This window comes from Tachysurus vachellii, chromosome 10 (assembly GCF_030014155.1).
Source record: "Tachysurus vachellii isolate PV-2020 chromosome 10, HZAU_Pvac_v1, whole genome shotgun sequence".
Taxonomy (NCBI): domain Eukaryota; kingdom Metazoa; phylum Chordata; class Actinopteri; order Siluriformes; family Bagridae; genus Tachysurus; species Tachysurus vachellii.
Genome location: NC_083469.1, coordinates 17,649,338 through 17,666,483, shown reverse-complemented (window position 1 = coordinate 17,666,483; position 17,146 = coordinate 17,649,338). Strand labels below are relative to the sequence as shown.

At 38.5% G+C, this 17,146-nt stretch overlaps 2 protein-coding genes across 2 annotated transcripts; one reads left to right on the top strand and one right to left on the bottom strand.

Moving 5' to 3' along the window:
* Positions 1-2,621: 2,621 nt before the first annotated feature.
* Positions 2,622-5,116, bottom strand: rsad2 (radical S-adenosyl methionine domain containing 2). The gene is made up of 6 exons (XM_060880017.1): positions 4,755-5,116; positions 4,171-4,332; positions 3,456-3,685; positions 3,219-3,368; positions 3,052-3,084; positions 2,622-2,856 (listed from the first exon to the last, which is right to left on the bottom strand). Exons 1-6 carry the CDS (start codon positions 5,074-5,076, stop codon positions 2,692-2,694), a joined length of 1,062 nt encoding a protein of 353 aa, XP_060736000.1. The 5' UTR covers positions 5,077-5,116; the 3' UTR covers positions 2,622-2,691.
* Positions 5,117-5,822: 706 nt separating this feature from the next.
* Positions 5,823-10,484, top strand: cmpk2 (cytidine monophosphate (UMP-CMP) kinase 2, mitochondrial). The gene is made up of 5 exons (XM_060880016.1): positions 5,823-6,559; positions 6,932-7,055; positions 7,281-7,482; positions 8,098-8,331; positions 9,441-10,484. Exons 1-5 carry the CDS (start codon positions 5,960-5,962, stop codon positions 9,574-9,576), a joined length of 1,296 nt encoding a protein of 431 aa, XP_060735999.1. The 5' UTR covers positions 5,823-5,959; the 3' UTR covers positions 9,577-10,484.
* Positions 10,485-17,146: the final 6,662 nt, after the last annotated feature.

Here is a 17,146-nt window from a genome sequence, read left to right as displayed (position 1 = left end):
TGAGAGGAACCAGACTCAATGTTGTATTGATGAGGAGGTTGTGGTCCTCAAAGACCACCATGGAGTTGGCATCTCCTCTTTAATACAGCACAGTCAAAATGGAGCTGGTAGATCTCTAGATGCCTCAGGATCCTCACATGGTTGGCCTCATCTCAGTGGAGGTCCAAAATATTCATGGCATGGAAGACAATCGGAGCTGGTGCAATTTCTGAATGCCTCAGGATGGGTAGAAAGGGAGAAGAAGTGGAGAGGTCTCACGGTTATTATATTGGAGGTCCAATTTCAACAGTGATAAGATATCTGCAGTGGTGAAGCAGGAGCTCAAGCTGTGGGTAGTAACGGAAGGAATAAAGTCAAGAGTACAGTTGGTGGAAATTAAGTTCTATTCCTCCATAGAGGTGCAACGTAAATTCCAGTCTTGGAGTAGATCCTCTGTTCCAAAAAACTGTGAGGAACAATGAGGTGATTTAAACATCTGTCCACGATGCACCATGCTCAGCTTCAGTTAGATATGTATCAGACGTGTGCCACTGCTCAAACGCCTGTGGAAGATCCAGGGTTTGCTAGAAAGATTATATTGCACAGTTGGCTTGGTAATGTCTGAAGATACCCTAGGTGAAGTTGGGGATTGACAAATTGAGTATGAACTTCTTAGTCTGTTTGATCGGTTTACATATACATCATTTGGCAGACACCCTTATCCAAAGCGACTTACATTATCTCATTTTTTGATAAAGCTGAGCAATTGAGGTTTAAGGGCCTTGCTCAGGGGCCCAACAGTGGCAGCTTGGTGGACCTGGGATCAAACTTACAACCTTCTGATTGGTAGCCCAACACCTTAACCACTAGGCTACCACATGCCCCAGGTTTACTGATCTGGGAAATAAACATTTGATCTACACAATGGTCTACAAACCTATATTAATATCTACAGCATTTAGCAGACATTCTTATGCCTACTAGTCTCAATCATTTACATTTACATTTACATTTACAGCATTTGGCAGACGCCCTTATCCAGAGCGACGTACATAAGTGCTTAAATCTCTAACATTGAATACATTAATGCTGGCTCACTAGGTTACATACTTAAGATACCATGAGTTTAAAACATTTGTTCAAAGTTAGAATGAAAAAGTGTCAAAGGTGTTTTTTTTTTTTTTTTTAAATGCGAAAGATAAGGAAAGAAGTGCTAGTTGAAGTGTTTCCTGAATAAGTAGGTCTTCAACCAGTGACTCAGCTATCCGGACCTCTAGGGGAAGTTCATTCCACCACCTTGGTGCCAGTAGCATGCAGTAGATACAATCAAAACATATCTCACTGCTACTTTGTTGAGTCCAGATGAGGTGATTTGAGCACATTACCACGATGCCCCATGCTCAACTTTAGTTAAATATGTATCAGATTTGTGCCACTGCTGAAATGCTCAAGGAAGATCCAAGGTTTGCTAGAAAGATTATATCACAGACTTGGCTTGGTAATGTCTGAAGATACTCTAGGAGAAGTTGAAATCTGATTTTGTAGTTGAGATCTGAACTTCTCAGCATGTTGTGTCTTTGACCCCTCTTGGATGGAAAAGAATTAAATGCTTTACTTAATAATTAAATGGTTCACCTAAATTAAATACACAAACCGAGGCTAGAATTATTGCTTGATAATGAAAAAATAATGATATGTATGCAACATAGTGCTGTAACTCAATTATATGAGCTGTATCTGTATGTTTTTTATCTGAATGCTTATCATTAGTCTCAACCAAATTCTCTATGAAACCTTCTAAAAAATGAATAGTAACCTTCTATTCATATCTGTATTCTTTTAAACACATTATCTGGTCATTTCCTTTTTTATTTATGATTTTATTTGTTTTGTGACTGATTTTCTTTTCCAGAAGTTTCCAGGTAGAACCATTTTAAAAAGCAATAAGGATAACAGAAACCTTTCTTTCTTTCTTTCTTTCTTTCTTTCTTTCTTTCTTTCTTTCATGCCTACATACATTTATACAAATATGTATACATATACAAGGTTGAAGTTGGCAACAACCTGTTTTAAAATTGGTATCTTTTTGGACAATGGGTGCAAGATAACACAATACTCCAATACTTTAAATATTCATTATTTAAAGTCCACTAGACTACTGAAGATACAAGAAGTAACTAAGCAGCTTCAGAAACAAATAAGCAACTAGTCTTGTGCAACCTTCTGTAGCTGAATTCACACAACAACAAGGACCACAAGCTTAACAGCTTTTATTTTAATTTTATTTTAATAATTTAATTAATCTAATGGAGCATTCAGTTACAAATATAGATTTTTTTTTTTTTACGAAACACAATATATTAAAATTTTTTAAAAGTGCATAAAATCGAAAAAAATTAAATGCTGAACTAATGTACTAATAGCTTTGAACATAAATTAGAGTAAAAAAATAATTATGTGAAAGTTAATGTTAATGCAGATAAGTTAACATTTTAAAAATGAATTATAAAATTCATTATAAAAATTATAATTATAAAAATTAATCTTAATAATAATAATAATAATAATATGCTCAAAACAAATAAATTCTAATAAAATTACTTTCTTGGTAATGGTAACAAACTTAGAAATTTAAATAAAAGTTCAGCAAATGATATTTTTATTACATACATTTGTATACATCTAAAGCCATATGATTGCCACTGTGGGATATTACCACTCAAGCTTCATATCTTCTTTGCTCCACACATATTTCCCCCCTCTTTTAAGAAACATCCTCTCATCAAACCCACTGTACTTTACAGCTTCCTCTACCCCGACATCCAGAATGGACTTTGATGGGTCCTTCCTGCCTGCTCGACAATCGAGGAAACGCATCTGCAGAGGGAAAAAAAACAAATTGAAGTATGTTAAACATATATTTGCATAAATTTCGAAATAAATTGTGCTTTACATGACAAGCTATAGTTTGTCATAAAGATGTAAGTGAAATTTAAGTCTAAATTTAAAAGTGATTTAGGATCATTTTCTGTATAAAGGAAATTTATGAATAAACACTTAGTAAACACTTACATATTCATCCAAAATCAAGTAGGAGTCTTTCATCTGAAGAAATAAAGGTGAACAATACAGACTTAAATTACATCCAATGAGACTACAGTAACTTAATAATAAATAAATACCTGCAGTGAAATGTTGCATGATTTGGATCTGATATAGACAGTTCTAATTGATATTACCTTTTGATTAGACTCTGGGACCAGACATTTTATGCTTTGGTGGCGGTCTAGAAAATCCTGGAACTCCTGATCAGTGATAACAAATTTCTCTGCCTCTCGAAGGCTGTTCTCGCCTGAGTTCTCACCCTCAATCAGGAGGCACTGAAACACCTACAGGATACATGTGAACATTAGATATTTTGTAATATGTGCAGCCACATTACGTCTAAATATGACGCTGAGGTAAATGCTCCGTACCTTCCACCGCACAGGATTAAGTTCAGAGATGTGCTCAGTCATGTCTTCATGAACATTGTAGGTGTTAATGACGGAGTTGATTTTGAAAGCCACTCTGTACTGTCTGCACCAGTTCCGCACTTTGCACAGGTTGTCTACGTGGCTTTTTCTGCCCTGGGCTCGACCGATTGTTTGGTTGGTTTCCTCATTAAAGCTGTCACAGGATATTGCTAGAATGTCCAAATACTCTCCTAGAAAAGACACAGATGACGTACATTGGCACCAGATTTTTCTGCATTCATAGATTTTTCTATTATCTAAATTTAAGTAATACATAATAATAGATTAATGCATCACATTTAGTGAACTAACAACAGTTCTTATGATCTGATTTTGACTAGATCATATTTGTTACATGAATGGCCTGGGACAAGAGCTTATTGTTTTTTGTTTGCACTGTCTTTTGGTCTGCACTGTCTTGTCTGTCTTGTTTGTCTTGTCCTGCACTGTTTGCACCAGGTTGCACAGACATATTTTATGTATCTAGGACTGACTTACTAAGTCCTTAGCCCTGTCTTTGTTTTATGTAGCACCATGATCCTGGAGAAAAGTTGTCTCATTTCACTGTGTACTGCAACAACTATATATAGTTGAGATGAAAATAAAGCTGCTTGACCTGACTTATTGAATTAAATAGTGCTGCCATCATGTGTTCAAATGCTTTATTACAGCTTACCATATTTCTGGAACCAGGTTTCTTTGATCATGCTTCCATTGCTGACAATACTGACACTCGGTAACTGAAGCTCTTGTTTGCAGTATTGCACCATTTCTCCAAGAAACACACCCTTGTGATGCAAAAAAGGTTCTCCACCCGAGAAGTTGATTTTCTCCATACCTAATGAAATGAACAGTTGGTAGATAGAAAAGGAGAGGAAGAATAAAATCTAATTTTAACTGTGAACCTTTGTCAAACTGTATTCAACCCCATTCCAGCTGCCCAGTATAAACATAATGGGTATTTAATGGAATGATATCCCTTGTGGATTGCAGGGAAATTCTATTATTCTATTCCTTAAGGACACATAATATCCTGATCTGATTAGAAGTTTTTTCCAACAAGTGTTTACGATGCAATGTGATTACGCGCAAAATACAAAAAAGTACATTTTGCTTTGTTGTGCTCACAAATTGCGCATTTGATATACAGCAATGACGTCATAGTCAAATTTGACGTGCCTTACAGGTAAATAGTTTACATGCGGCTAAAAATCTGCGTTGACTTAAAGTTCGTGCGTAATTTCTGCCATAGTCACTTACCTGCTTCTTTCAGGAGTCTTAGCCCTCTCTTTGCCTCCTCAATAGGCAAAACGAAGGACGTCTTTGCGGTGTGAAAGCAGAAGCCGCATTTATAATTACACTGGCGTGTAAAATGGTAATTCACACTCATCGGTGTTGGGACTTCACCTGGAGTCGTGCTGCTGAGATTAGTGCGTTTGGGCTGGATGCTCACCTGAGCCTTGTTCTCTCCCATCCAAAAGGAAAACAGCCGTGTCAACACTTCCGAAACAATAGAACGCACATTAATAATGCACAGGTTCAGGAGCATCCTCACCAAGGTCACCTGATTGGAAAGCAACATGTTGAGCTGCTGTGTGTCACCACTGAGCTCAGTTGACTGGTGGCTTGTGTTTATATATGGACACCTACTATAGACGAGGTGGGGAAAGGAAAACGAAAGCCAGTTTGAGAGAGCTCATGTATTATTGTTGAACGAAACGAAACCTATTCATGTTAAGAGCAAGCGATTGCGACACACACACACACACACACACACACACACACACACACACACACACACACACACACACACACACACACATATATATATGCACTCTCTCTCTCTCTCTCTCTCTCTCTCTCTCTCTCTCTCTCTCACTCTCTCGCACTCTCTCTCTCAAAATCCTAGATTTCTTTCATTATTTATTTATTTACGGAAGTTGAGGCACAAGCGGAAGTCATTTGTTTTGCACGTCGGTGCTTTAATCAGCTGTTTAACCAACTTTCACTTTTCTGATCAGTTTCGTTTCTCTCTCTCTCTCTCTCTCTTTCTCTCTCTCTCTCTCTCTCTCTCTCTCTCTCTCTCACACACACTTTCCCTCTCTCTCTCTCTCTCTCTCTCTCTCTCTCTCTCTCTCACACACACTTTCCCCCCCCCTCTCTCTCTCTCTCTCTCTCTCTCTCTCTCTCTCTCTCTCACACACACACTTCCCCCCCCCTCTCTCTCTCTCTCTCTCTCTCTCTCTCACTCTCTCTCTCTCACTCTCTCTCTCTCAAAATCCTAGATTTATTTCATTATTTATTTATTTACGGAAGTTGAGGTCAAGTGGGTCATTTGTTTTGCACGTCGGTGCTCTTATCAGCTGTTTCACTTTTCCGATCAGTTTCGTTTCTCTCTCTCTCTCTCTCTCTCTCTCTCTCTCTCTCTCTCTCTCTCTCTCTCTCTCTCTCTCTCTCAGTGTAACATGTTCACACTACACTGTAACCGAACAGTCTACAGAATGGCGAACAGATCTATGTCCCGTTTAACACAGTGGTGTTCCCGAATATTTATGGTGGAAATCAACCAGAAGACTGAACCGATTTATTTCTCTTTAAGCTCAACACCTGTAAGTGCTGGCAATAAGGATTTGGAGGCAGTGTTGGGGAACGGGAAACTGTTAGCTGTGTACGCGCTTGGCGACGCCAGAGTTCCGAGAGCGCGCTCGCACACGCACCTTAAACGCGCACTGACTCAAGACCTTCCGCCGGGATGCGACCTTTTAAACACCGCGTCTTTTCTCCCTGACGTCAAAAACTCGCTCGTAAATGGATTCTTCTTGCGGGATAACTCTGTACTGTCATCTTCGGAGCGAATTGTAACTCAGCTCAGACAGAAAGCCTCAGTTTGTGTGTTCACTTACACACGCGAACAGAACGGAGTGTATCTCTGCTCAGATGTGACCGACGACAGAAGTTATTACGTCACAACTGCTCCAGCACCACTACGTCATCCCTCAACACTGAACATTATAAACTCAGACGTGTTCTACCAAATGAAAGATGCTTACAAAGTGCTTCAAGAGGTAATAGTCAGCTTCTGGATTGGTTTATTTCTTTTAAAGCATTACATCAGAGCTCAATTAACTCTTAGGGTGTTGTATGAATTATTTTACAGTCACTGATTAACACAATAGCAAAGTGTCCAGTTTATTAAACAAACTAACCCTTTGTCTCATATCACATTCTTACGGGATGTCCTATACTCTAGACTGGAGATATATAATGGTATCAGACATTATATGATGTAATTCTACATCAGGGTTTTTTAACACTGACATGTAGTTTATCCCTAACCCATTTTCTCAATAAATTAAGTAGTGGAAAACTGTGCAATTCCAATATATTGCCCAGATGCAAGATGTGAGAAAGCCCTGATTGTGCATTTGTGTCCGCAGTGTATTGATGTCATACCAGAATCCAAGGCAGTGTTAGAGCTAGTGGAGGAGCAACAGCTGGAGCCAAACAGCAGTCAGGATGAAAGCTTTCCAATCATTGTTATAGAGGGACTGGATGCTACAGGTAAGAAATAATCAGTAAGCCTTAACACATTTCAATCCTTTGAATTAAGATTCTTATGCTTGAAGATGTACTTGTACAGCTTTATTTAGAAGTGACATATACATTTTTTGTGTCACTGCATATAAGGATCTTTGTGTAACTTAATTGCACTGATGTTGTCACTGAGAATTTAAGGTACATGACAGAAAATTAACAGGTTTCTCTCATTTCTATCCATGTACAAAGGTAAAACTACTCTTACCTTCAGTCTACAAAAGGCCTTGGGTGCAGTTCTACTAAAGTCCCCTCCTCAGTGCCTAGCTGACTTCAGACCACGCTTTGACACAGAGCCACCACTTATTCGCAGGGCATTCTATGCCTTAGGGAACTACATCACTGCAGCACAGATAGCCAGAGAGTCATCATATGCTCCTGTGATTGTAGACAGGTACAAACTGTAGTAGACATGCACATAATAACACACCATTTTTCACTTCTTTCAACGATGTGTGGGAATGAAGGTATAAGTGAAACAGAAAAGGGAGGCAAAGAGAAAGTCTTATATAGCCAGAGTAAAGATATGTTACAGTCCAAATGTCATATATCATCAAAGTAGTAGTTTCCAAAACGCTGATAAAAGAAAAGTACAAATTGTCATGTTATCATCAAATGCACCAAGATGATGTAGTCAACAGTAACCATCAAATTCCATACAACATGTCATACCCTAAAATTTAACAGGATGATTAAATAACACTGAAGTTTATGTAACCATAAAAAAAAAAAAATGTCTGGATTAAATTAGAGTGAATGGAAACTCTACAAGTGAATGGAAGCTCTGCTTAAGAAAGAAAGACAGAGAGAGAGAAAAGGACTAAAAGAGAGGATACAAATATTGATCTGTGTAGCTAAAACTAAAGCCAAACTGTGTTATCTATTGGATTTCAATTTGGCTCTTTCAGAAGAAACAGAATGAGAGACAAACAGAGAAAAACACAGACTGGAAAACAGAATGACTGAGAAATGACATCATAATTAATAGTAGAGTGATTTTCCTTCTCAGGTACTGGCACAGCACCGCAGCATATGCGATAGCCACTGCAGTGAGTGGGCGAGAGGAGAACCTTCCAGCTGTTGGCTCAGAGATCTATGAGTGGCCCTGTGACCTGCTGAGGCCCAGCCTGGTCCTGCTGCTCAGCGTAAGCCCTGAGGAGAGGCTGCGCAGACTTTCACACAGAGGCCTCGACAAGACAGAGGAGGAAAGCCAGCTGGAGATCAATCACCTGTTTCGTCGCAAGTAGGTCAACACATTTCTGTTCTCCACAATCCTGTTCAAATTTCATGCAGTGCAACTGGTGGTGCTCCATAAACCATGTGCAAAATGGATGCGTTTGCTTATTAAAAACTGCAACATATGGTTCAGTCCATGGACTCATTTAACGTAACGAAACAGAAACTTTCCTCTGTTCACTTTCTTTTCTGTCTAAATCTCTGTTTCCGACTGGAGTAGTTTTACATGTGGAGGACGGATAATAGAATAGAAGCTTTCAATTTGTCACATATACGTTACAACACAGTGAAATTCTTTCTTCGCATATCTCCACGTTGAAGTCAGAGTGCAGGGTCAGGGCCATTATACAGCACCTCTAGAGCAGAGAGGGTTAAGGGCCTCGCTCAAAGGGGCCCAACAGTGGCATCTTGAACCCCATTCCTCTAATCAACAACCCAGAGCCTTAAACACTTGAGCCACAACTGCATACTATACCTATAGATTCAATATTTTATTTGTCACTTACACACGTATGCAGCATACAACTTGAAGTGAAATGAAAACCTAGCTATTCCTTCTAGACTGTGCATATAAATAAACAAAACATAGGATTTCAGTTAAAAAAGTATGGATCGAAATAAGTAGAAAAGAGAAGAGGTGACAGAGTGTGTTCTACAGTGTATTATATGTTAAATGTAGTAGAATAAAGTACAATTATGTTATTATAGATCTATAACAACTTTTTTTAATACTCTTACATCTCTTATGTACTGTACACTTCATTCAGTAAAATAAACAAGTCTGTAAAAACGCATCGTAGATTCCCAAACAACTTTTCCAAGAGAGGATTAAATGTTTAAAAATGTCTGTATATATAAAAAAAAACTAACATATTATATAATACACCACCAGACAAAAAACATAATGTAGTCTGTCATTTTTTTACCTGCAAAAAAAATTCACTAGCACGTATGTTGTTTAAGCATACAAATACTGCATGTCTTGCTTTTTTAATCAAAAAGGATGCTGATTATGATAATCAGGTGACCAGAAAAATATATGAACCACTGATTGTAAAAATCCTATCTTTCATTTCAGCACTGTTAACTGCACTCACTTTGTCTGTTTATTTCTAGAGTTGATGAAGCCTACAGGAGAATCCAGAACCCTGCTTGTATCGTCGTGGATGCCAATCCCAGCCCAGATCATGTGCTCAAACAAGTGCTCGGTTTAATTAGAAACAAAAACAACTTGCAATTCCCAGGCCTGTAGTGAGTTTCCTTTGAGGCAGCAATACCTGATATTTCCACTAGATGATAGTATAATCCTAACTTTTCACAAATCGTTTCTCTAATCCTCACCGAAACGTTCACATTTTCTTTGCATTGGCCGCACCAGAGGTTGATGGCTAATGGCCAGCAGGCATCAAATTCCTGTATCCTGACATGTCACAACCTGTTCACTTCCCACAGAGTAACACTGATGACACGAGAGAGAAAGTTATTATGAATGCTGGGACAAGATGTCAACTCCCATACACAGGGTTATAGCCTTGCATGTTCCATACGCTCAGTGTTATGTTTTTCCTCTCACACCGGAGCATAGGAACTGAACCGAAGGGCTCAGTGAATTCATCAATCACCTCAATTAGATTTCTGCACAAGGGCCCATTGTTGGTCAGTGCAGCATTCAGTCCTCGGAGAGCTCAGAGAGCACGCCACATTAAGAGCTATCAGGGCCTCGTGGGCCAGGAAATTCCTCCAGTTGTAGGTGTTTCTGAGCATTTATAAAGAGCAATCCCGTAGGAACGTCATTTTATTTCTCCCTGCTGTTTAGTGTGGGACATACTTTCCACTCATGTCCAGTTGAGTTCTATACAACACATACTTTTTAAAATTGTTCAGAGAAAGTTATATATTTACTGTTTTTTTTTTTAATATATTGGAAAATTCCCCACCATGGAAATGCAACACATAACCCTTTAACAGTGCACATAACCGATATAAATGCTCTTCCCTCTAAGACAAGAAGTAAACAGCTTAGGATTCTTTGCTGACTAAAATATTTGCGAGTATTAGCTTTTACTTCTTCATGTATTCCTCATTTGTTTATTTCCATTGCAATGCAGTTCCAACCCAAAATAATCAATGTACAACTAATAATAAACAAACAAATTGTAAGCGTGTAAGTAAATGTAATCTGATTCCAAGAGAGTAGAAACAGAAAGTCTAAAGATTTGTTCTTACCAAAATAAAGCGTTTAATATGATTTTATAACGTACATGAACAAGACATTCTCATATCTCTCCGTGCTAAGCTTCCCTTTAATTAACCAAAATTTTCCATCTAGCAACCTAACGGATACTTTACAAGTACTTGAAGTTGTCCTTCTCAGGAAACCATAACATTGCAAGATCTGTTAAACATCTAAAGTACCATTACAGAACCCACAGAGGAACCGAAGTTAAGGAAAATATTCCTGGGAAACTCTTGTAGAGTTTTAAGTCTTCTAAAGTTTCTTCTAAAGTGCACCTGATCCAGCTTATGCCAGGTTTATAACAGATCAGCTATCAAATTGCTTTTGAACAATTTCTGTTTGTAATGTACTGTGTATATTTCAAGAGTAACATTCAGGCTTAAGGAGCAAACAAAATATATATAATGCAGTGTTTTTGGTTGTAAGGTTACTCTGAATTGATTCCTGTGGAAAGACAGTTTGCTTTTACTGAAAAACTGGCCTTTTGGTTAATCAAGAAAATCCTTATTCTGAGACAGCGCTAGCCTTACACATACACTTACTCACTCACTGACACACACACACACACACGCACACACACACACACACACACACACACACACACACACACACACACACACACACACACACACACTACCCATTGCAGATAGGCCTATAATTCATCTATATTGTCTCATAGTTACCCATGATAGCAAGATTAATTAGGGGTTTTAGTCATTATGAGCTTGGCACGGATGTGGGATGGGGAAGACAGTGTGACCCATCTTCCTCTCTCCCCCTCTCTCTCTCTCTCTCTCTCTCTCTCTCTCTCTCTCTCTCTCTCTCTCTCTTTCGCAGCAGCACTGGGGAGATATATGTGAGAGGAGCATTCATACAGTAATTAATGGACTCCTGTAGATCACTGCCAGACGTCTTTCCACGCCGTTGCACACTCTCACACTCCCCTCAGCCTGCATTACTCAGACTGCATCTTTAACACAACTGTATTATATATTATATTCATACCTTTTCCCATGCAGTAACTATTCATGGGTTTTATAGTAGAGATCGGTGACAATTCCTTTCATGTGCATTAATTATTATAGGACGTTCACTTTTATGAATGTGAGGGGAAACTTTGCTGCTTTAGTTTAGTTTCCTGAGCTCTCTCTCTCTCTCTCTCTCTCTCTCTCTCTCTCTCTCTCTCTCTCTCTCTCTCTCTCTCTCTCTTCACACACCAATTTTCCAACTATTTACATTAATTCCCACAGAGAAGCCCCAGGGTCTTAGGTTCAGTTGTCAAAGTGAAACTCCCAACCTTACAGGAGCGCAGTTATTTCTTTACTTTTTGCAATAAAGTGCACAGCAGTATGTACAATTCAAAAGCTACAGAAGAAAGTCTATATGCTGGTAGTAAACATGTCTCAGTACCTAATACATTAAAGCATTACAAATGTACATCCAGACCTCATGTGCTCATAAAGACAACATACATTACATTTACAAAAGACAGATTTTAAAATGACATCTCTGGCCATTTCTTCTGACCATTTCCATACTTGTGTATATTAAAGTCATGAGCACATGAAACCAGACACTAAAAAGTAGCCTATGATCAAAGCATGCACAATTGATGACCAGAGACTTTCCTGTAATCATAAATAATCACACATCCGACCAAACAGATCTACACTGACTGTTGCAATGCACATCTGGTCATGTGTGTGTTGTGAAATATGCAACAGCTGGCCCGAATCAGCCTGCTTCATCCAGGAAAGAGTGAAAACTCAACATGCTTCTCTTCCTCATATACTGTGTGCACCATGTAGCAGCTCTTTCAATATTTCATTATTGCGTCTAGGAGAAAAACACAATTAATTAAAGATGCAGAAGCAAGAAAGTCAACAGAGGCCACCTAAGTTGTGGTTCAAATGGAAGATGTCCATGAGACCATGAATAATGTGAAACGTGGTGTGAGTGATAGGCTGCTGCTATAAGAGATTGGGCATGAGGGCTTGGAAGCCTGGCACCAATGCAATACATTACATATACCGCCAAGCCGGGATGAGCTGCCAAACTGAGGGTTATAGGGTGGATTGTTCTCCTGAGCCACTCAGTTTCAGCCATCAGAGTAGAGAAAGGATGATTGCAACAGTCACCAGGGTGACTGGAGTCTTTGGTGATTTCAGCAGTACATGATACAAAGCATTGGGGAAGCTACACTACTTTTTTGTACATTAATTGTATCTTGCAAGCTACAATCGAGTCCTAACAAGCAACTAATCAGTAAACAGCTAACTACACTGAAGCTACTTTGTCAAACTTTGTGTCATTTTTGCAGCCAATATGCATTTAAAATGTAGCGCAAAAACTTTTATTACTGCTTTGAATAGAGTACAGACAACATATATGTTGTTTTTGAATATTTCATGGTCATAAAAGGTGACACATTTGGCATTGGAGATGTGATAGCCTTGTTTTAATCACTAGAAGAACAAACATCCTCTGATACTGGTATTCTCCTAAGAAGTCCCGATCTTAGTTCTAGATGGGATACAACAGTTGGTACATTAAGATTTTTTGTTAAAAACTGGTTATGTAAAACAGGAAAGGCGGTGTAGGGTTTTGTCACACAATTCCTCTACATTTACTAAAATAATAACTGGAAAAATCTGGAAGCTACTCCCTGAAAACTACTCCTACGACTGAAAATACGTGGAAACATTAATCAGCTTAGCTTGACAAACATTGCATACTTTGTTTTAGCATAATATAGCTTAAGCATACTTTTGTCCAAAGCATTTCCTTTCATTGGAAATAGGTTTTTATCACCAGCAAAATGACTTTTAAGACTACACTTTCTTAAACGTTTAGATCGAACCCTATAGTGTGTTGCTAGCGATTCTACAGGATGAACTGTTAAATATTTAAATACACGAGGAAATGTCATTAAAAATGTACAACACCACATCTCGCCTTCATCTCCATATTTTTCAGTTGTCTCGTCCAGTTTTCCGACAGTCATAGCTCAGCGAAGTGTGACACAACACACCTTATTATCCACAGCTTCGCTCTCCTACCATGAGCGCAATGTGTCATCATGCTCTAGGAAACGAGGCGAGTGTTGACTGCACATTCGTAAAATCAACATCAGTTGATTTTCAACTCAAAGTGAAAAAAAATAATATTCCGAAAAAAAACATGGAGAATGAGGAAAAATATATAACTGCTGACAGCTCGACTAGACCAATGAGTCATAACAAAAAAAACAAGTTGCGAATAAAATTTGGCACAGTTAAGTGTTTTCACAGTAATGTCTCTGCAGTTAATCAGTTGATTCAATGTATTGTCAATGTTTTCTGTTTTAGCTGACCACTCTAAGTAATTGATTTCTTGTGGCAAACTTGGAACGCTCATTTTGTGCTCCAGGTCTCTCTCTCTCTCTCTCTCTCTCTCTCTCTCTCTCTCTCTCTCTCTCTCTCTCTCTCTCTTCCCCACTCACACAGCATCCTCTCTTTTCCCCAAAGGAATAAATCAAAGACCATGGCTGCTGAGTTGTTTCACAGCTGTGTATCTGTTTTTTCTTAAAAAAAAAAAAAAAAAAAAAAAAAAGAAAGAAAGAAAGAAAAAAAAGGTCTATTTTTGTTTTGCTGCCATTAATGGCAGGGCCTGTTTAAAGCTCCATCAACTGTCATAGCAGTTCAGATTCAAATTTTAGCTTTCAAATTGTCTTGGTATATGGCATTTTTTGCCCTATATGACAAAGTTTTTCTTTTCACAGCTGTTGAAAATAAAGTGATAGCAACACGAGAACAAACTCAAACATTGTCCAGCTCACAAAATAAGCAAAGATTTGTAACCTGTATTTTAATTTCAGTGACAGAGACTAACATAAGTATCTGTTTAAATCCTAAAGGGATACTTACTCTTTATAAATAAGCAGTTAATACAGTGGTGTCCAATAGTGATGCGCGGGTCGTCTAATAACCCGCGGGTCCCGGGTTGATGCGGCTAAAGAAATTGTCACTTTGATGCGGGGCAGGCTGGGGCGGGCCAATAATTTCATAAAAGCGGGACCCGCAGGTTAGAAAAAAGCATGACCCGCGCATCACTAGTGTGCAATCTTATCCACAATGGGCCAGTGCGGGTGCAGGTTTTCATTCCAACCAAGCAGAAGCCACACCTGATTCCACCTGTTTAATCAGTTGTTCTTGGCTTTTAGTAGACTCTGGTGTGGCTTCTGCTTGGTTGGAATGAAAACTTGCACCCACACCGGCCCTTTCCGGATGGACCCCGCTGACTTAATATATAGAATAATGTCTTTTATATATACATACTGTACATTTATTATAGGAAAAGTGTTGACAAAGCATGTATGCTATAGTTAGTTACAAACGCACAGAATGCTTTGGAATTAATTAGCATTAATGTAGAATCAATCTAGGGCTCTTAAAGATTAAGGCACTGGAAGGCCGAAAAGAATACAGCAAATGTGTTCCTGAATAAGAAATACTCTTATGTCTTTAAAAAATCGAGTCAAATCAATTTACATACTTACAAAATATTACAATTTCTATCACAAACACAGACAAAAAAGAAGCAGTGGCAACTAGTTGGTAGAAAGAAAAAAAAAAACTTAGCCATGCAAATGTACAGGTACCCATGAAGAGAGATTCAATTGCAAAACAAAAAAGTGTGTATGTGTGCACGGCAAACACTGATCGCTCATTAAGAAACAAGCAAGATCAGACCGGTTATTGGGAAACATTAGTGATCAGAGAGGAACTTTGACTGGATAAGCAGAACCTGTATAACCAGCAGCTTTCATGAGAGCTGGAAGGGCTTATTAATACTTATTACTCTTTATCAGAGGAAAAAACAAGGACCAGAGGTCAGCTAATGGTGGTAGAGCTAATTGGGGGCTTATGGGGATGTTATCAGGGCCTGGAAGAGTTTACTAGCTAGTAAACTTTACACAGGTCACCTGTCAGCATGATCTATGGCACTGAATAGTACTGTATGAAAACATATTAAATGCATTTAACAAACACATTATAAACTGTGTACATTCCTATAACCTCCTCATTTCCCAGCACAGTATCCATCCCCGGTAATCCCCAGCTTACTATAAAGTAGAAGCTAATGCAATGTGATTAATACAAACTAACATAGATGTAGCTGCACTAATGCACTAAGGGTCTAATGCAATTTAATACATTTGAGTAGTTTAAAGTAATGTGATGTGCCAGATGTTATCAGTTTTGGCATATAAATAGAGTAAAGCTTTTAAATCAGCTATACGATCATATTACTTGAATAAATGTATTAACAGATGCCTTAATGGGCTAGACGTGATGGGCGAGATGTTTGAAATGTAAGCATTTTTCTTTAAAGCAGCATGAATCATTATCCTTATCATCATCATTATTATTTTTGTCGTTATTATCATCAAGCCATGCATCAACTTAAAATACAGGAGCTGATTTCCACTTTTTAATTTACATGAACCAGAAATCTCCCTGAAATCTTTCCCGAAATTTAACCCCTGGTTACATGTGCAACGGCAACTGAAAGCATGAATGCTAATCAAATCACTAGATACCCTACAGTAAAACCATGCTCCACTAATCATGCCTGTTTGTAAATATTTTACAAGCCCCTTGTCACCGCTGGAGAGTGTTTCAGTCTGGACATTGCCCAGATTTCCTTTAAACTATCGCTTTTTTGTCACAGGCTGTTGGAAAGTGCAGTGCTGAAAGCCCCTAGGGTGGAGAGAGAGACTATCTAGATCCCAGTTTCTTATCCCAACTAAGCCCTTGAATCCCTCTACACCCATTTAGCCTTCTCACCCGTGAGCTTAAGACCCAGGCATCTTCTTACTTCACAGCCCCCTTCACTTCACCATGTTAAAATAGCGAGTTTATAGCCGTTCATCTCAATAATCAATCCTGTGTGTGTGCTTGGTGGGTAAGAACGAGGCAGGCTAACAAGAGGGCAGGCTTTTTGCCAACTTCCAAGTGCTCTGTTCATTTTTCTTCTTCTGTCCTTTATTTTCAAAGGTAACTTTTCAATGTGTGTCCCTCCGAGGTTGAAAAAGGCACCAGAGGTCGCACAGTTTGATAAGCCATCAATCTGAAATGTCTCTAATAAAGATCTTTTAAAAGCTTGGGTTGCACGGCAACGCAAAGAAGGCCATTAATACAGTTTGCATTTACATTGTGCAAATATGACACAGGGAAGAAATAAGGTTTTGGCAACAAATCATGAACGCTGTAGAATTTCAATGTATACACATACTTCACATTTAGAACTCCACATGCTGTTACTTTGTGTTTTGAGGCAGATTTCAGTGGGAACACTGGGCCCCATTTATCAATCTGTTAGTAAATTTGTGTACAAATGTTTGTGTAAGCCAAAGCAAGCAATTCTTTTCATACTCGGATGTGTTTGTTGAAGAACACCAATCACCCGTAAAGTGCAAAGCGTGATCCCGACACAGGTCATTTGTATTTAATGTTGCTGTAAGTTTGCTCTAGATAAGCCATACTGTATATAGTATAAGCCATACTGTATACTGTATACTGTATCTAGAAATCCATACTGTATA

Bases quoted from the DNA above. Each gene is read 5' to 3' on its own strand.
- rsad2 (XM_060880017.1), bottom strand. From the start codon at position 5,076: ATGTTGCTTTCCAATCAGGTGACCTTGGTGAGGATGCTCCTGAACCTG. The intron at 3,369-3,455 runs GTACGGAGCATT...TGTATCCTGTAG, and splicing joins TTAATCCTGTGCGGTGGAAG to GTGTTTCAGTGCCTCCTGAT. The intron at 3,085-3,218 runs GTAATATCAATT...TTATTTCTTCAG, and splicing joins TCCCAGAGTCTAATCAAAAG to ATGAAAGACTCCTACTTGAT.
- cmpk2 (XM_060880016.1), top strand. From the start codon at position 5,960: ATGTTCACACTACACTGTAACCGAACAGTCTACAGAATGGCGAACAGA. The intron at 7,056-7,280 runs GTAAGAAATAAT...CCATGTACAAAG, and splicing joins AGAGGGACTGGATGCTACAG to GTAAAACTACTCTTACCTTC. The intron at 8,332-9,440 runs GTAGGTCAACAC...GTTTATTTCTAG, and splicing joins AATCACCTGTTTCGTCGCAA to AGTTGATGAAGCCTACAGGA.